This window comes from Oryctolagus cuniculus, chromosome 3, assembly GCF_964237555.1.
Source record: "Oryctolagus cuniculus chromosome 3, mOryCun1.1, whole genome shotgun sequence".
In the NCBI taxonomy this organism is placed as follows: Eukaryota; Metazoa; Chordata; class Mammalia; order Lagomorpha; family Leporidae; genus Oryctolagus; species Oryctolagus cuniculus.
In genome coordinates this window covers 82730946-82751018 of record NC_091434.1, presented here as the reverse complement: position 1 = coordinate 82751018, position 20073 = coordinate 82730946, and the positions used below count along the sequence as shown (strand labels likewise).

General features: G+C 42.3%; 1 protein-coding gene and 1 long non-coding RNA gene across 5 annotated transcripts in view; one reads left to right on the top strand and one right to left on the bottom strand.

Annotated features, from left to right (window-relative positions):
• The window catches only part of WDSUB1 (WD repeat, sterile alpha motif and U-box domain containing 1), a 59181-nt gene extending 42728 nt beyond the window's left edge, over positions 1-16453 (bottom strand). The window contains exons 1-4 of one of the 4 annotated variants that reach the window (XM_051849524.2): positions 16301-16453; positions 12650-13078; positions 10299-10483; positions 6933-7022 (exon numbers count right to left, since the gene is read on the bottom strand). In XM_051849524.2, coding sequence (XP_051705484.1) covers positions 6933-7022; positions 10299-10483; positions 12650-13047 — 673 coding nt within the window. In that variant the 5' untranslated portion in view covers positions 13048-13078; positions 16301-16453. Of the gene's footprint in view, positions 1-6932; positions 7023-10298; positions 10484-12649; positions 13079-15974 lie in introns of all 4 variants that reach the window. The other 3 variants (XM_051849525.2, XM_070070826.1, XM_070070827.1) reach the window with 3 other exon arrangements.
• Positions 16454-16456: 3 nt separating this feature from the next.
• On the top strand, positions 16457-20073 carry LOC108176850 (uncharacterized). The gene is made up of 2 exons (XR_007920657.2): positions 16457-16541; positions 19708-20073. It is a non-coding gene; the product is annotated as an uncharacterized lncRNA (long non-coding RNA).

Here is a 20073-nt window from a genome sequence, read left to right as displayed (position 1 = left end):
TCTTATGCTTCCTAGAATTACTGAAAATAAATATCACTACTATTTTAAAGGTAAATAAAGGGAATTCAATATATATATTGGCAACCACCTATAAAAATAATTGTTACAAAGTTAGCCTGAGGGTGGCAAGGAAATAAGTGAAATCTATAACTCTGTAGGCACAAAATAAAGCCTTCTATGAAATGGCTCATAATAAAGACAGCAAAAAGGTCATCAGAGCAGGTGAAGGTTCAAAATAGAAAAAAAAAAAAAAAAACTTGTTATCTGAAAGAGCAAATATGAACACTAAAGCCACTATGCTAAGTGCTAGAAAGTCTAAATGAACTGCAAAAGATTTTCATTCTAATAATGAAATCAAGCAAAAATACAAAGCTATAAACCAAATAAAATACGCAACATGACTATAAATATAGGTTATGTTCCCAGTATATGACCCAATGTCTGACTATTCCTCCCTACAAACAAGGAAGTCAAAGTATCAGGTATAAGAAAAATGCTTTATAAAAAGGCTTTAAACATTTTTTTTTTTATTTGACAGGAAGAGTTAGTGAGAGAGAGAGATAGAAAGGTCTTTCTTCCGTTGATTCACCCTCCAAATGGCCACTACGGCTGGTGCACTGTGCCATCCGAAGCCAGGAACCAGGCGCTTCCTCTTGGTCTCCCATGCGGGTGCAGTGCCCAAGCACTTGGGCCATCCTCCACTGCCTTCCCGGGCCACAGCAGAGAGCTGGACTTGAAGAGCAGCAGCCAGGACTAGAACCCAATGCCCATATGGGATGCTGGTGCCACAGGTGGAGGATTACCCAAGTGAGCCATGGCGCCGGACCCCTAAACTGAACATTTATAAACTATCGTATACTTTTTTTAAAAAAACATTTAAAAAATGTTTTTCAGACAACGAATGAACTGCTTTTTTTCAAACCATTAATCTGGACATCCACACACACAACTGCAGCTATTGTTTCTTACCAGGATTTCACTTCTGCTTAAAAGAAGCAGAAGGCCAAAAAAAAAAGTTTCAGCAAATTCAAAAAAATAATCACAAACCAACCATGTATCTTTTCTAACCACAAAGATAGTTCATTTATTTGGTGACTTTCCAGTTTCTTGATGTAGACACTAATTGTTATAAACATTCCTCTTAACACTGCTTTTGCTGTATCCACAAATTTTGATTTCTTGTAATCTTTGTTTCCAGAAATTTCTCTTTTGATTTCTCCTGCAATCCACTGTTCATACAGGAACATGTCTCCATGTGTTTGCAATATGTCCTAGAGATTCTTCAGTTGTTAATTTTTGGCATTTTCCTTTGTAATTCTATCTATTGTTATTACCAAGCACTTGGTCTTATTTATGCGATCCCTTTGACTCATGATCTCAACGTATATGATCAATTCCATACTTAATATGATCACTTTTTCATGTAAGATGGGATTAGTGCCACCCAGCTAAATGGGATTTGGAGTCCCATGGCAAGTTCACCCCTGAAGGGTAGGTCTGTGAGAATGTGTGCTGATCTGTACAGCTCCTCCCTCTCTCATTCCCATTCTTATTTTTAACTGGGATCTATTTTCAATTGACTTAAAGCATCTATGATTAATTCTATGTTAAGTAAGGAGTTTAGCCAATGGTATTAAGTAGAGAAGAAAAAAAAAATAAAGAAATAAAGTGAAATAATAAAGTGTTCCTGCACAGTCAAGACAAGGGCTGTTCAAGTAACTGCTTCTCCTAGTGTCTGTTTCACTTCTACAGGTTTCCTTTTAGGTGCTCTGTTAGTTGTCACAGATCAGGGAGAACATATGATATTTGTCCCTTTGAGACTGGCTTATTTCACTAAGTATGATATTTTCCAGATTTATCCATTTAGCTATAAATGAACAGATTTTTTTTAACTGCTGTGTAGTATTCCGTAGAGTACATATCCCACAGTTTCTTTATCCAGTCTTCCGTTGATGGGCATGTAGGTTGATTCCATGTCTTAGCTATTGTGAATTGAGCTGCAATAAACAGAGATGCAGATGTCTCTTTTATTTGCTGATTTAATTTCCTTTGGGTAAATTCCAAGGAGTGGGATGGGTGGGTCACATGGTAGGGCTATATTCAGATTTCTGAGGTATCTCCATACTGTCTTCCATAGTGGCTTTACCAGTTTGCATTCCCACCAACAGTGGCTTAGGGTACCTTTTACCCACATCCTCGCCAGCATTTGTTGTTTGTTGATTTCTGTATGAAAGCCATTCTAACTGGAGTGAGGTGAAACATTGTGGTTTTGATTTGCATCGCCCTGAAGGCTAGTGATCTTGAGCATTTTTCATGTGTCTGTTTCCCATTTGGATTTCCTTTTTTGAGAAATGTCAATATGGAAAAATCTTCCATGTTTGTGGAATGAATCAATATAATCAAAATGTCCATACCATCCAAAGCAATTTACAGATTAAGTGCAATCCAAATCAAAATACCAATGCATTCTTCTCAGATCAAGAAACAATGCTAAAATGTATATGAAAACACAAAGATCCCAAATAGCTAAACCAAGCTTGTACAACAAAAGCAAAGCTGGAGGCATCAGAATACCAGATTTTAAGACACATTACAGGATAGTTATAATCCAAACAGCCCAGTACAGGCAAAAAAAAAAAAAAAAAAAAAATAGATGTGTAGAGCAATGGAACAGAATAGAAACTAACTTACATTTGACAAAGAAGCTAAAATCAACCCCTGGAACCTGGAGAATCTCTTCGACAAATGGTACTGGCAAATGCTGGATCTCTACATTCAGAAGTATGTAACAAGACCCCTACCTTACACTTTACATCAAAATCCATTCAAAATGGATCAAGATCCTAAATCTACAAGCCAATACCATCAAATTACTTGAGAACATCTGGGAAATTCTACAGGAAATTGGCATAGGCAAAGACTTTTTGGAAAAGACCCCAGAGGCATAGGTAATCAAAGCCAAAATTGGCAAACGGAAATATATTAAGCTGAGAAGCTTCAGCACTGCCAAAGAAACATTCAGCAAAGTGAGAGGCAATAGACAGAATGGGAGAAACTATGCAACTGATAAAGGATTAATATCCAGAATCTATAAAGAGCTTGAGAAACTCAACAAAATCAACAATCCAGTTAAGAAATGGGCAAAGGACTTGAGCAGGCATTGTTCCAAAGAGGAAATTCAAATGGACAACAGACACTTCAAAAAATGCTCAGTAGTGGCCGGCACCGCGGCTCAATAGGCTAATCCTCCACCTTGCGGCGCCGGCATACCGGGTTCTAGTCCCGGTCAGGGTACCGGATTCTGTCCTGGTTGCCCCTCTTCCAGGCCAGTTCTCTGCTGTGGCCCGGGAGTGCAGTGGAGGATGGTCCAAGTGCTTGGGCCCTGCACCCGCATGGGAGACCAGGAGAAGCACCTGGCTCCCGGCTTCGGATCAGCGCGGTGCGCAGGCCGCAGCGGCCATTGGAGGGTGAACCAACGGTAAAGGAAGACCTTTCTGTCTGTCTCTCTCTTTCTCACTGTCCACTCTGTCAAAAAAAAAAAAAAAATGCTCAGGAGTGCCAGCGCTATGGCATAGCTGGTAAAGCTGGAGCCTGCAGTGCCAGCCTCCCATATGGAGGCCGGTTCGAGTCCCGGCTGCTCCACTTCTGATCTAGCTCTCTGCTATGGCCTGGGAAAGCAGTACAAGATGGCCCAAGTGCCTGGGCCCCTGCACCTGTGTGGGAAACCAGAGGAAGTTCTTGGCTCCCAGCTTTGGATCGGCACAGCTCTAACCGTTGCAGCCAATTGGAGAGTGAACCAGCAGATGGAAGACCTCTTTGTCTCTCTGCCTCTCCTTCTCTCTGTGTAACCCTGACTTTCAAATAAATAAATAAATCTTTAAAAAAAAAAAAAAAAGCTCAGGTTCACTAGCCATCAGGAAAATGAAAATCAAAACCACAATGAGGTTTTACCTCACCCCAGTGGAATGGCTCTCATACAGAAATCAATAAACAATAAATGCTGGTGAGGAAGTAAGGGGAAGGGATACCCTAATCCACTGTTGGTGCGATTGTGGAAACGATATGGAGATACCTCAGAAATCTGAATTCAGACCTACCATATGACCCAGCCATCTGTACCGTTCATTGCAGCTCGATTCACAATAGCTAAGGCATGGAATCAACCCAGATGTACATCAACTAATGACTGGAAAAAAATTATGATACACACACACACACACACACACACACAGTGGAATACTACTCAGAGGTTAAAAAAAAAATGAAATCTTGTCTTTCCCAACAAAATGGATACAACTGGAAACCATTATACTTAGTGAAATAAGCCAGTCTCAAAAAGACAAATACTATATGCTTTCCTTGATATGTGGTAACTAATAGAATACCTAAAAGTTGATGTTTAAAAGTGAAATTGACATTTTGAGATTCGAAGACTGTTTACAGCCCTTGTCTCAGATGTTAAAGAACAGGTTTTTTTCCCTTCAGACTATCTGTTGAACTTTCATTTAGTGTAAAGTTAATACTATAACTATTATGTAAATATGTCTTTGTAAAAATTCTGAGAATAGGAGGAAGAGGAAGAAGGGTGGGAGTGCTGGGCAGGAAAGATTAAATTGAGAAGTATCACTATGTTCTTAAATCTGTATATATGAAATACATGAAACTTGTATACCTTAAAAATTTTTTTAAATTATTTAAAATTTTAAAAGGAAGAAACATGATGAAGAACCTGGGTAGACCAGATAAAAGGAACTCTTATCCTCACCAGCAAACCACACATTAAATTAAGTACTAAGTGTAACCTAACAGGCAACGGATAGCTACATTTCTTCTCAAAAAGCAATGTACTGGGCGGCGCCGCAGCTCACTTGGCTAATCCTCCACCTGTGGTGCCAGCACCCTGGGTTCTAGTCCCGGCTGTGGCACCAGATTCTGTCCCGGTTGCTCCTCTTCCAGTTTAGCTCTCTGCTGTGGCCCGGGAAGGCAGTGGAGGATGGCCCAAGTGCTTGGGCCCTGCACCCGCATGGGAGACCAGGAGGAAGCACCTGGCTCCTGCCTTTGGATCAACGCGATACGCCAGCTGCAGCACGCCGGCTGCAGCGGCCATTGGAGGGTGAACCAATGGCAAAGGAAGACTTTTCTCTCTGTCTCTCTCACTGTCCACTCTGCCTGTCAAAAATTTAAAAAATAAAAAAAAATTTAAAAAAAATAAGGAAGGTACTAATAAAGATATAAGGGTAGATGGATGAAGAGAATGAGAGGTGGATCAACAGCAAATCAGAAATGGAAACTAATTTTGGGAGGGCAGGAAGCAGATTAACCAATAAAGCAGTAATGGAGGGATAACAGCACATAGGGCAAAGGTAGGATCAGAAAGTTACTCTGACCTAGAAAACTCTTCCAGTCTTAGGACTATCAACAACTGAGAAAAGGAAAATCAGAATGATACAGATAATACACTTGAAAACAGAAAGGTTAACTCAGAGTCGGTACATGGAATGCTAATACCTATTTCCAATCCCTCCCCAAGCCCACCCACAGCATGTTCCACAAAAGACAGGGGCTATCCAAAGGCAAAGCTTTTCTAAGGAAAATAATGACTGCAGCATGGGGAGCTCTAGGGCCACACAGACATCCATCTCTTCACCCTCCTCTCCAGCATGGGTCAACTCCCCACCTCCTTCATCCAAAAGGGAACCAGTAACAACAAAGGCCTTCTAAACATGTGACTATCTAGTTCTTTTCTTTAAAAAAAAAAAAAAATTATTTGAAAGAGTTACAGAGAGAGGGATCTTCTATCTGCTGGTTCATGCTCCAGATGGTTGCAACAGCCCAGGCTGGGCCAGGGCTAAGCCAGGAGTCAGGGGCTTCAGCCAGGTCTCCCACACAGGTGGCAGGGCCCAAGCACTTGGGCCATCTTCTACTGCTTTGCCCAGGCCATTATCAGCAAGCTGGATTGGAAGTGGAGCAGTTGGGACATGAATCAGTGTCTATATGGGACACCAGTATCACATGTGTCAGTTTACCCGCTATGCCACAAGGCCAGCCCTGTCTAGTTTTTAATATACTCAGAACACTACAGATCACCAGACATTGGAAAAGAGCAAAATGAAACAGCAGAATCAGGGTAAGGAAAAATGGGCCCAAGAGCAAAGAAAGAAAAGAAAACAGAGGGAACTTAAAAACAAATGAACAACAATAACAAAACCCAATTGACATCCTGAGAGTTTTGCGATGATCATACATTCATAAACTAAAAGGGCCTTATAAAAAGGAAACAAAAAAGTACTTTTAGAAATTTGCGATGTGAGTGATGAAGTGAAAAATTCTAAAGAGGGTTAAGATAAAGCTGAGAATTTTTCTGCAAGTAGAAAAAAAACTTGAAAGAGGTACATAGGGGAAAAATATAAGACATCAAGGAACAGTTCAAGAGGTCCAACAACTCAACTGATGGGAGTCAGGAAAAGCAGGGAAAATAGACAAGAGTTTATTAAGGAAATAATATAAAGGAACAACGTATTTCAAAACTGAACAACACAGCCTCTTGACTGAAAGGGTCACCTGAGGGAGTAGCACATTGAATGGGAAAAGGACCCACAAATATCAAAAAACAGTAACTAAGTGAATCAATACAAGGACAGTGGCATAAATAATGTTTACAGAAACTGTGAAAATCACCAAGAGCTAAAAACGTTATCAAGCGCAAAGCAGTTCCCTCTCGAGGACAGGAATATGTGTGATGAGATGGGGGTGAAGTCAGAATCAGCAGTGAGCACCTAATTTTTAATTCATGTGTATGAATTATTTGATTAGAAGTTTCTGAAAATATATTTTTACAATCACTTTCAGACATCCAGAGTACCTTATGTAAAAAGACTAAACAAGTTTTTTCCAGATCATAAAAAGTTTAGACACACTAGTAGAATACATACCTAAGATATGGGTAGAAACAAGCCAAATTTTGACTAGGCAGTCCTGACCACATGATGCCAATCGAAAAAACTGAAGGTACTGCTCTCCACCTAAAAATGTACATTTATTTTAAAATAAATAAAAATAACTGATAAAACATAAACTCAAAAACTTTCAATTTCTTATAGTGAGATCTGTTGATGCGATTCACTTAATGTTCACAAGAAACATGTTAACTTACCCCACCTAATGAAACACTTGTTAAAGACTTTCTTTTTAAAAAGTTGCAACAATAAAAAGTCTTTTATTTACCTTCCACTAAGAATAAAATTCAAAGCTGCAAGGTTTCAGTGTTTAGATACTAAAGTAGGGCATCTTCCAATGCAATTTTAGGGGCTTTAAGGCTAACGCTGTTGGGAAAACTTAGAAGAGTCAGTCATAATCAGAATGTTAACTTTCTTAGGATGTATTTTTTTTTAAGTTTGGTCTATAATTTGAACAGAATAATAATTGGAATTTTTTCCATTTGCTTTAATGAAGATATAGGCTGGCACTACATAAATCCAAAATAACAAATCAGCCTATTCAGTGGGAAATACTACATAATTTAAAGACAGTAATCAATTAAACTTGGCATCTCGAAAATCCACTTAGTAGTTTGCTTACTTAGACAATTTCAGTGTATTGTTACAAATCCAGTAGGTGAACTTCCTAATTATTTGTGAGTAATATAAACACTGATATTGTCACCTTGATGTTATATGCATCCCACCTGATATCACAGATGCTGTTCCAACAGAGAGGGCACAGCACTCATATAAAGCATAACTAAGAAGCTTAATTTTCATCTTATGATTGCACTCAGATTTTAAAATATTTAGCAGATGTACCGATTTATACACTTGGGTATGTAATTTTTTCTATGGACTCTGTCTTTGTAGAAAGCAGGTGTTTTATTAACATACAACAAAGTAATGCTTGTTTCATTGGAGGTTTCTCTAACTCTGTAATAGAGTCCCACATTTCAATAGCATTTTGGTTTTTGTAGCACAGTTTCAGTCAAAGTATAACTCTTCACAGAGAACCCTTGATGAACATAAGTAATTCCAGTGATCAGTAAAAGTTTTTTGTTTCTTTTTTTAAGATGTATTTGAAAGGCAGAGTGACAGGGAGCTCCCATCTGCCTCGTTTATTCCCCAAATGTTGACAATGGGTGAGGCTTAAGCCTAGAACAAGGAATTCAGTCTGGGTCTCCCATGAGGGTTACAGGAACTCAATTACTTGAATCATCACTGCTACCTCCCAGGAAGGAATTGGAAGGAAGCTGGAGTTAGGACTCTAACCCAAGGACTTGCAAGTGGATGGGACACAAGTATCTCAACTAGCAGATTCAACATCCACTCTACTAAGTTTTTTTAAGCTAAATACTCAATAAAAGGCTTAGAGCAAACATGAATTATTAAATCTGATTAGGAAAACCAATTTTTTTTGTTTCTTGACTGAATAGTTTCTTTCCAATTCTGAATTATGTTACGTAATTAGAATTCAGCTAGGACAATGGAAAATTACAGAGCTTAAAATGCCTGTGCTTGATATTTAAATATAATATTAGAAATGTACTTTTCCTCAGGAAAACTATTTAAGTTTCAGTATAACCGAACCCAAGCTTTCTTCATCAGTTAAAAACTGGAGAGATCCTTTATCCTCAGGTGCAAATGAGAACATAAATTTAAGCAAAATGTCACAAAAGAGTCAATGTCCCGGTATTCACAGACATGAACACCAAATCAAAGAGTAACAAGTCCAAAGTATATGTACTTAATATTTTAAGTAGGCACAGCCTAACTGCCATAATTCCTATGATAACTACTTGAAAATCAAGTAACAAAGGCCAGTGTTGTGGTGCAGCAAGTTAAGGCAGGCTTGTGAAGCCGACATCTCATAGCAGAGTGCTGGTTTGAGTCCCAGCTGCTCCACTTCCAATCCAGCTCCTTTCTAGCATGCCTAGGGAAACAGTGGAAGATGGCCCAAGTGCTTGGATCCCTGCCCCCAGTGTGGGAGACCGTGATGGAATTCAGGCTCCTGTTTTCACCTGATTCAGCCCTAGCCACTGTGGTCATTTGGGTATTGAACCAGTAGTTGGAAAATCTCTTTCTTCTCTGTCTCCCCCTTTCACTCTGCCTTTCAAGTAAATAAAATAAATCCATTTAAATAACTATACTTTTAGAATGTGGTATTTCCCTAAATACTGTTTTTAAAATGCAATGTGAAAATAAAAGACTATTAAAAAACGATCTGGATTTAGTGCAGAGAGCTGGGGAGGCTCAACTGAAGTGATTTTTCAGACAAAATCTAAAGGAGCCATGTAAAACCCGGAAAAAGAAACACGCAAGGAATGAAAGAAGGCAAGAGAGAATGCACAAAGCCAAGAATGATTTGAGACTAGGGAGAAATAGAATATAAAAGTACTACAGACTTTGCTTTTTGGATTTGGGCTTTTATCTAACTTAATTACATCTTAACAATTCGCTGACAGATCTGAAATGGGGCAATGCCAAGGCAACCCTGTCCAAGTCTGGACCGGTGGTGCCCAGTAACACAATGACTGAGCCACACACAGCTACCAAAAACCTGAAATGTGTCTGGTTCAAACAGATATGCTTACAGCTCTAATATATATCAGATTTCAAAGACTTAGCACAAAAATGGGTAAAATATCTCATTAACAATATCGATTGGTTTTCAATTATCAAAATATTGATTAAAATGTATTTAAATTAATTTCATCTAGAAAAAATTTAATTTACCTATGTATCTTGCATTATATTGCTATAGACAGCAACAGTTTGGTGACAAGACTGGAGAGGTCAAAGGCAGAGCTTTCATCCTAACACAAAAAATGAAAACAAAGACAATTTCCCAATTGTGCTTAAGCCCAAGATGCTATATGCAGGAGCATTTTAAAACAGGATTATGTTGTCAAAAAACTTATAAAGTTAACTTTTGGAAGATTAAGCTAGTTAATAGAAAATAGCTTGTTTCCAATTTTTTAATTTCACATTTCTATTTAAATATCAAGATAGTGTATTTTAAAGATCACAATGAAACCAACGGGGTAAAGTTCTCTAAATTGTCATATTCAAGAACTCCTAATCTGTTGTATCAAGTTATCCACTACATATACTAAAGTGTATGTAATATTTCTTCATGATTTTATATTAAAAAAAGATTTATATTAAAAAAGATACAGAAAGATGGTTCCTTAAAAGGAATGAATTGAGAGCTCCTGACTTTACTAATGATGAAATGAAAATGAATAAAAGAACAAAAAGACATGAAAATTACAAAAAGGAATCTCTAGTACTTAAAAGAGTAAAAATACTAACCAGAAACTGGCTGTGAAGAAAAATCACAGCAGGTAATTCCAAGATCATGCGCTTTTTCACTATGCAGACATCTCATTTTATCATCCCACACTGTTAAATCTCCACACGAGGAGCCAGTGACCAAGAAGCTTCCATTAGGAGAAAACGCACAGGCCACCAAGGAGCCATCCTTAACACTACCACATCTGAAATAAAAGCAAGAAAGGGGATTTTCATTTTGGAACATCCGTACTATATATCATAGTAGATAACAGCAGCCTGATACCGTCAAAGGAGGAGAAAAGCTATAACAGAACTAGAGAGAAAGGGAAGCTGATACCTACAGAAACAAAGTATCACTTATATGCTATCAATGGACATATGCTTTCCAAAAATAAGGAAGAACTAACACAATTAAGCCTAAATTACAGAGATCTACACCAAAGTTCTTTATGTCTGTATTTTCCCTTATAGGCAACTCAATATGAAAACACTAAAATCTATAAAACTCCATAAGCAGTGAGGCAGGTGTTGTGGTGCAGAAGTTTAAGCTGCCTCTTGCAACACCCACATCCCATGTCAGAGTCCCAGCCTGATGCACACTGGGAGGCAGAGGACGACAGCTCAAGGGCTTGGGCCTCTGTCACCCATATGGGAGACACGGATGAAGTTCCAGGCCCCTGGTTTCAGCTTGGCCCAGCCCTGGTTGTTGTGGCTAGGAAGTAAAGCAGCAGATGAAACCTCTCCCTCCCCCTCCCCCTCCCCCCTCTCCCCCTCCCTCTCCCTCAACAGTACCAACTACAGCCATATATGTATTTTTAAAAAGACAGTATGAGAGGTCAGCACCTTGGCTCACTTGGCTAATCCTCCACCTGCAGCGCCGGCATCCCATATGGGTGCCGGGTTCTAGTGCCGGTTGCTCCTCTTCCAGTCCAGCTCTTTGCTGTGGCTTGGGAGGGCAGTGGAGGATGGCCAAGGGCTTGGGCCCCTGCACCCACATGGGAGACCAGGAAGAAGCACCTGGATCAGCACAGCGCTGGCCGTAGCGGCCATTTGGAGAGTGAACCAATGGAAGAAAGACCTTTCTCTCGGTCTCTCTTGCTCACTGTCTATAACTCTGTCAAATAAATTTAAAAAATAAAAAAAATTAAAAGATAGTATGAACCCATTTTTAATGAAAAACACACTATTGGAATCAAATGTATTTTGAACTTCTGTATTAAAATCACCCAGACATACTAGTAATGCCTTTAAACCCAAATTCAAATATAAATTTTTTATGGAAAGAAAATGTTGTGAACAAGTTAAAATTATCTTGCAGGGAAGGGCGGGCATTTGGGCTGTTAAGAGCCTGAATTACAGTCCTGGCTTTGTTCTAAATTCTAGCTTCCTGCTAATGCATACCCCAGGAGGCAGCAGGTGACAGCTCTTGCCACACACATGGGAGACCTAGTGTGAATTCTTAAATTTCTAACTTCAGCCTGGCCTAGCCCTGGCCTTTGGGGGCACGGAGAATGAACCAGTGAACGGGAACTCTCAAAATAAATAGACAGTAAAACACACACAAACACATACACTCTTCACTTCTTCATCCCAAAGCCCTGACCTTAAACGAGCACCTGGCCAGCTGAGGGAGGCTAGATCTGTGCTCTGTATGATGCCAGAGGACAACGAGGGAGAAGCACAGGAGGTTGTTTTACCTAGCAACATTTTAAACACGAATTGTTTTTACTGCCATTCAACTATACACTTAAAAAACGTTAAAATGGTAAATTTCATGTTATGTGTATTTCACCACAATATAAATGGCTATGATCTTAATGTTGGTAAGTTGCAACAAAACATTACATGGTAAGTAAACTGATGTATCTTTTCCCAAAAGAGTTTTTCCGGTGCGTTTTTAAAGAAATCGTCAGCAACTCATCAGCACCACCACAGTCGTAAGTTGTGTCCTCCGGGCTTGGTCCTCACCCAGCAGGTATCCCCAGTCCGGGAAAGGACTGCGTGGCGTCACTGGCCATACCACCACTGCTTTATTACTGAGAACGGTTGTGCCGTGACTGACAAAAATGAAACCAAAAATTACCAAAGCTTATTCAAAAGACTGCTTTCTTTGCCTAACTCTTACAGTTTTAAAAAAAGGAAAGAAATGAAAGTCTAATAAGATCAGTCTTTATTTTAAAAAGATTGGAAATTTAAAACATCTGTCCATTTTCTTGACCTTTAGACAGATGAAAAGGTTTCCCAGTGCTTTAGGAAAACTATCTACTTCCTAAAGTCATCAAAGTTATTTTGGGCTGTTTTCTTTTCCTTCTTGACTTTATTTAGGAGGGTCTATCTTGGGAAAACAAACAGGACTTAGATATGCATACCTATGCAACTTGTGCGACTGCGCATTCCACAAGACAACTGTTCCATCAGCTGCGCCTGACGCCAAACAAGTGGAGTCTGGGGAGAAGCGGCAGACCCGCACGGGGCTCCCACTGGGCTGTTCCATCACCGCCAAAGTCTGTCCGTTCTGAGTATTCCATAGGACAGTGGTCCCATCTGTCGAACACGAAGCCAACACGTGTCCTGAAGGGGAGAAACAGCAGCAGTGCACAGCGTAGGAGTGGAACTTCAGTGGAGAGTGTGGCAGTTCCGTGAAGTCACCTAAGGAGTACAGGCGGATGCTTTTGTCCAGGGAGCAGGTGGCCAGGAGGGAAGAGGAGAAGGCACAGCAGCTGACGTCATCACCATGATGGGCCAGTGTGTGGAGTAGCGTCACCATGTTCCTCACTGGATGTAAACCAGCCTGCAGTCTTTAAACAGATAAAGGTTACTCCATCCTGGGAGTCAGATAAATGCAACATCAATCCATATAAAAGGGCCAAAACCAATTCAAGACTTTTCTCAGCGAAAGATCCTACATTGATGTTGTTAAAGGACAATCTACTGCTTGGGACAGGGATAACTTGGAGAGACAGAAACATTTATAAAACTGTAAGCTCTGAGGATGGTCACAGCCACCACTGTAGCACAACTCCTGAGAAAGACTCTTGCCGAGTAACTTCAGACTGATTTGATGTTGAACTTCCAAAACCTCGGGTATTTATTTCATCTTTGAAACCTTCCCCATAACGAATTAATTCTACACACTGCCTCGTTCCAGATCTGCTCATCTCAAACCCCAAAGGCTTCTTTTAACTCTTAAACTGTCTCAGCTGCTCCTTCCACAGGGCGGGGCCAAGGCTATTTGCTCTGCCTTTAAGATGCAACCGTGTGATTCACTCATAAAAAAAATAACAAAATTTAAGTGGCAATATTGAAAGCTATATTGTCATATGTCAACTAACAAAGAACAAAATAATATAATACATTTAGGAGAGGAACCATCCCTGGGTAAAACAAAGAAACCAAAAAGAAAGAGTGGCAAAACAAGGACTTATCCCTCAAGAACAAATTCAGAAATTCACAATAAAACCCAAACTCCTCTCCGAGGCCAAGAAAATCCTGTGTGGAGTGCTTTGTGCTTGTCTGCTCAGATCTCAACACTTGCCTCTCCCTCTCTTCTTCTCATCTTTCCTGGCCAACCTCGATCCAGTCCTCCCATCTTCATAGAGTGGTTTTCTTTCAGCAGAACTGCCCTTGGGATCTTATTTCTCATGTAGGTCTCAGTTTCAGGGTCCTTCCTCAGAGCAGGTGTCCCTGAAGCAGGGACACTACTATCTCTCAGCTAGCACATCAGCCTGTCTTAATTCTCAGTCTGGCAATCACTAGCACGATCAGATACTTTTTGTCTCACAACTAGGATGTAAATTCCAAAAGAGTAGGCACTTTGCCCTTCTAGCTCATTTCTTATACCCGCTACATGTCAAGACAGCATCAGGCACCTAAGATGTTCAAATATGTAATTTGTTGAATATTTCAGTTTTTTCTCTAAATCCAGTTGAGTTCTAGCCTTTAAATGTTACACCCAAATATATGACGGGTTTTCTTTTTTTATAGATTTGTTTATTTATTTGAAAGTGAGAGTTACACAGAGGGAGGAGAGGCAGAGAGAGAGAGAGAGAGAGAGGTCTTCCATCCGCTGGTTCACTGCCCAATTGGCCACAATGGCCAGAGCTGCGCCGATCCAAAGCCAGGAGCCAGAATCTCCTTCTGGGTCTCCCACGCAGGTGCAGGGGCCCAAGCACTTGGGCCATCTTCCACTGCCTTCCCATGCCACAGCAGAGATCTGGCTCAGAAGTGGAGCAGTCAGGACTCGAACCATATGGGTTGCTGGCACTGCAGGCTGCAGCTTTACCTGCTACACCCTAGCACCGGCCCCCCCAAATAAATAAATCTTAAAAAAATACATTCATGGAGAATGCATAAATACGAAAAAAATTATCCATGGATTTCAAAAAAAATTTGCAGCAAAATAAATTTATCTTTTTATTTTATTTTATTTATTTATTTATTTTTTTGACAGGCAGAGTGGACAGTGAGAGAGAGAGACAGAGAGAAAGGTCTTCCTTTGCCGTTGGTTCACCCTCCAATGGCCGCCGCGGCTGGCGCACCGCGCTGATCTGGTGGCAGGAGCCAGGAGCCAGGTGCTTTTCCTGGTCTCCCATGGGGTGCAGGGCCCAAGGACTTGGGCCATCCTCCACTGCACTCCCTGGCCACAGCAGAGAGCTGGCCTGGAAGAGGGGCAACCGGGACAGAATCCGGCGCCCCAACCGGGACTAGAACCCGGTGTGCCGGCGCCGCTAGGTGGAGGATTAGCCTAGTGAGCTGCGGCGCCGGCCAATAAATTTATCTTTTAAGTCCAGTTCTCTCATATTACATATATGCATATGGAATATAATATGAAATCATAAAAAAATAAGGCTAGCAAATGTAAAAAAAAAAAAAATTCTGACATTGATTGGAAAATGGTGTAGAAGGAGGCAGTAATCACTCCTGCTGAAAGAACAGGCAAAACCTGTTCTTAATTTGGGGGCCGTCTGCAGTGCCGGCATTCTGTGTATGTGCAGGCTGGAGTCCCAGCTGCTCCTCTTCCAATCCAGCTCCCTGCTAACGTGCCTGGGAAAGCCGTGGAAGATGATTCCCTATCCTTGGGCTTCTGCATCCACACGGGAGACCCAGATGAAGCTCCTGGCTCCTGCCTTCCCATAGGCCAAGCCCTCGCCATTGCAGCCATTTGGAGAGAACCAGAGGATGGAAGAACTTTCTCCTCTCCCTAATTCTGACTTTCAAATAAATCTTTTTTAAGTCATAATTTTCTGTCCTAATCTTATATACATAATCTCTACCCAAAAAAAGCATCTTTGTTTCATCTACATCTTACCCTAAAAGTTCAGCCTCTTTTTTCCCCCAAACACAAATTTCAATATAGCCTAAAAAAAATAATAATCGCCTTGATTACACAAGATCAGGTGGTGCTTTCTGGAGAACTCTCAAATCCCAAGTGTGCGAGTGTGATTTTCCAAACTTTGCATTCCACCCCCTGGGGCACTCAGCTCCCGTTGCAGACGGAGGCCCTACAATCGGAAGCACGGGGACTTTCATCAGAGGAACATTGGTTTGGAAAAAAGCTCTCTAGCCTACCCGGACCTCAGCTGTCGGCTAAATCCCTGGGCACACGGGCCACCTAGGCGGTGTCAGCACACGCCTCCCCATCCACTCGAAAGCCTACCCGAAACGCGCCAAGCACCCCAAAACAAGGCCACTTACTTCTCCAGCACGAAAGGACTGGAAATGTGCCCAACTCTGAGACCTGCCAGGTCTCCGCGGACCGAGAGCCCCAAAGCCGGGAGGGGGGACAGCCGGGCGGCGTGGCCTCTTCAGCAAGGCGCTCACCCCCAGCTGTTCGGACGCCCGCGCCACCACCCTCAGGTGCGCGCCTCACCGCCGTCCAGACCGCCGCCGGCCCTTGTGGCGCGCTTACAACCGGATTCCGGGAAAATGGAGGCTTCAGATGCCCCGAAAGAGGACGCTCCGTGGGTTGAACCCAGTCGTGCTTCCCGACCTGCCCCTGCCGCGGGCGCCGCCCTTCTCACCTCTAGGACCCCGTGCGAGCGCGGGATCCGCCCTCAGGTGCCCCGCGGGCTGCGCAGGTCACGTGAGGCGCAGGTGAGGCGGGAGGAGTTGGTGCCCGGAGAGACCGTGAAACGGAAGGAGTGGGCCCCGCCCACAAGGGCTGGCCCCACCCACACAGGGATTCGCTAGGCGCATGCGCGTCTTTTCGCCGGGGTCGGAAGGTCTAGGAATTAAGGCCCTCGGAGAATCAGGAGTTCCGACGTGAGTATCTTCGCTGCAGTTTTCTCTCAGCTGAGGAAGCACAAGTTCCAAGGTCTAGTTAATGCCTGAAATGTGGAGTTTTTGTTTTGTTTTGTTTGAAAGGCAGCGAGAGACAAAAACATCTTCCATCCCCTGGTTCACTCTCATTGCCCACACCATCCAGGGCTGGACCAGGCCAAAGCCGGGAGCCAGGGGCTCCATGCGGATTTCCCACGGGCGGCAGGGTCCCAAGCACTTGAGCCATCATCTGCTGCCTCTTGGGTGTGCATTGGCGGGCAGCTAGATCCGAGGCGTACCTGGGAGTAGATCCCAGGGACTCCAATACGGGAAGCGGGTGTCCCAAGTGGTGGCTTAACCACTGTGCCAGTTTTAAAGGGGGCGCTGCATCAGCCGTCCTCATCCCAGCTTTAAGTTTTAAAATCTGCTTCCGTTTTCTCCAGCCTTTCCCGGAGTCCCCCAGATTCACAGGTAGACTGGTTTCCTTGGCGACTGGTGAGCAGTGGGCCTGACAGTCCCTTTTGAGCTACAAGGTTATCCAGAAAAACGTTCCTAGGCATGTTACCACTCGGTAACTAAATGCACTATCTGTTGTAGGACTGTTCAGATGAAAATGAAAGATCAGATAGCTTTTATTTCTAATCTACACACCTTTAGAGTTTTCTTTAATGAGGAAACATTAAAAGCTGATCAGCCTCAGGAAACAGGGAGTTAAACATTTGAAGAGTAATAACCTAAAGCGCTTACATTTAAAGGTGCGATGGAGATCATGGGAAATGATTTGTGATGAAAAAGACCAAAGGAAAAGTGGAGATCAAAACGGATGACTGTGAAGCGCTTGTGATTTTTAAATTGGCTAACAGTGCATCCGATTGAGACCCTGAACCCCTAACTACATGACAAAGCACTGCCAGATCAGTATTTTTAAAAAATGAGTTTTGTTTTTAAGGCTTCTTTATTTATTTGATAGACCAAGTGACAGAATGAGGGAGAGAGAGAGAGAGAAAGGGAGAGACCCTCCATCTGCTGCACAACTCCCCAAATGGACACAACAGCCAGGACAGGCCAAATACAGGAGACTGGAACTCCCTCCAGGTATCTACGTGGGTGGCAGGGCCCCAAGCACTTGGGCCTTCATCTGCTGCTTCTGACCTACATTAGCAGGGAGCTGGATCGAAGTGGAGCAGCATCATTCATACGTGATGCCAGCATCACAGGCCACAGCCTGACCCACTGTACCACAAAGGCAGCCCCTTTATAATAAGAACAGTATCTTTCCCCCCACTAATTTGATAAGCAAAATTGGGCATATATTCTTCAAAATAAAACATATAAGAAATCCCTGCCTACACGTGGCAACAATTTAAGCGCAATGATCTCAAGAGGAATTTTGGCAGTGTATTAGTTTGCAATCTAGGAGTGTGCAAACATTTGGGAGTTTGCAAATATCTTGCCAATATACTATAGAAACAATGTATGGAGATAAATTTATAAGAATTTGTAGAGATCTTTGAACAGGTGAATGAACTGGTTACCTTATCTCACAGTACAGTGTTAAAAGAGATATTTGACTTGAAATATTAAAGATATGTTTTATACATTTCATTCTTTAATTATGTAGCTATTGACAATCCTATTTTTTGATACAAATTTATTTTATCAATAATTTCTAGTCCTGCTCCTTGTAACAATGCCACTTAAAGAATATGGAAAAAAATTTTAATAACTTCCTTTTAGGCTTATTTATTTATTTGAAAGAATTACAGAGAGAGAGAAAAGACAAAGATCTTCCACCCACTGGTTCATTCCCCAAATAGCTGCAATGGCCAGGACTGGGCCAGGCCAAATCCAGGAGCCAGGAGCTAATTCCTGGATGCAAGGGCCCAAGGACTTGGGCCATCTTCCACTGCTTTCCAAGTCCATTAGCATAGACCTGGATTGGAAGCAGAGCAACTGGGATTCAAACCAGCATCCATATGGGATGCTGGCAACCACCGATGTTGGCTTATCCAGCTGCACCACAGGGCCAGCCCCATGGAAAACAAACTAAATGATATATTGAAAGAGAAATTAGGATCCCATGTTATGGCACGGCAGGTTAGGCTTCCACCTGCAATGCCAGCATGCCATGCCAGCATACCATATGGATACCACTGCAAGTCCCAGCTGCTCTACTTTGCATCCAGCTCCCTGCTAATGTGCCTGGGAAGCAGAAGATGGCGCATGTAGTTGCGCTTCTGCCACTCACATGAGAGACCTGGATGGAGTTCAGGCACCTGGCTTTTCCTAGCCCAGCCCTAGCCATTGCTAGATAGTGAACCAGCAAAAAGAAGAGCTTGCGCTTGCTCTTGCTCTCTCTCTGTTTCTCCCTCTCATTCTGCAATTCTTTCTTTCAAATAAGTTAATAAATCTTTAAAAATAAAGGGTAATTAATTTTTCAATTAATACGAATGCTGTCATTAGTATGCTCTCATTGTGGTACAGTGGGTTAAGCCCCCACTTGTGACACTAGCATGCAGTTTCTAGTCCCAGCTGCTCTGCTTCTGGGCCAGTTCCCTGCCAATGTGCTAGAGAAAGCAGAGGATCATGGCTCAAATCCTTGAGCTCCTGTCACCCACCTGGGAGACCTGGATGGGGTTCCTGGCTCCTGGCTTTGGCCTGGCTCAGCCCTGGCCACTCCCCCAGTTTGGGGAGTGAACTATCAGATGGATGATCACCACCTCTCCCTAGCACTTTGCCATTCAAATAAATAAATAAATATATAAATCTTTTTTTAAAAAAATACAATTGCAATGGATTAGAAGGGACATAAAGCAATTAGTGGGCCACTGCTTACTAGCGTGTGTGGCTGAGGGTGAACAAGAGCTGAAGGGAGAAAGAGGGCTGATGGACACTGGCAAAACTGGCCAAGGTGAAGGTAGATATGGTCCTAAATAAACCTGAAGCCTGGGCCAACTAAGGGGTGAGCTGGGGAAGTATTCCCAGCATCACAGCAAATGCTCAAGAACCCAGTGTCAGCGTTTTCAAAACAGGTGGGTGAGGAAGAGCTCAAGGTATAAAAACTCCCTTGAGGCGTCTGGGTTGTGAAAATGTACTGAACTTGACACACATGCTGCATTCATTTGTGTTTATGTACAATTTTTTTAAGATTTGTTTATTTATTTGAAAGGCACAGTTACAGAGAGGCAGAGGCAGAGAGGTCTTCCATCCACTGGTTCACTCCCCAGATGGCTGCAACAGCTGGAGCTGTGTGCTGGAATGAGAAGGCCATGCCAAAGTGGCCGCTGGCAAGCGAGCATGTTACTCAGGAATGGCTTTGAATCCCACCTGGCAACAGAGCCTGCCTGGCAACAGGCTGTGATTGGATGGATTTGAAACCCACATGGCGAACGGAAACTGCCTGGCAACAGGCTGTGATTGGTTGGGGCATAGACCGCCCCTTGACCAGATTAACTGGTCTTGGTTATATAAGATGTTGTACCAACTGAAATAAACGAGTCTGCGGGCTGCTCACCTCAGGCCTGCTTTCACCCGA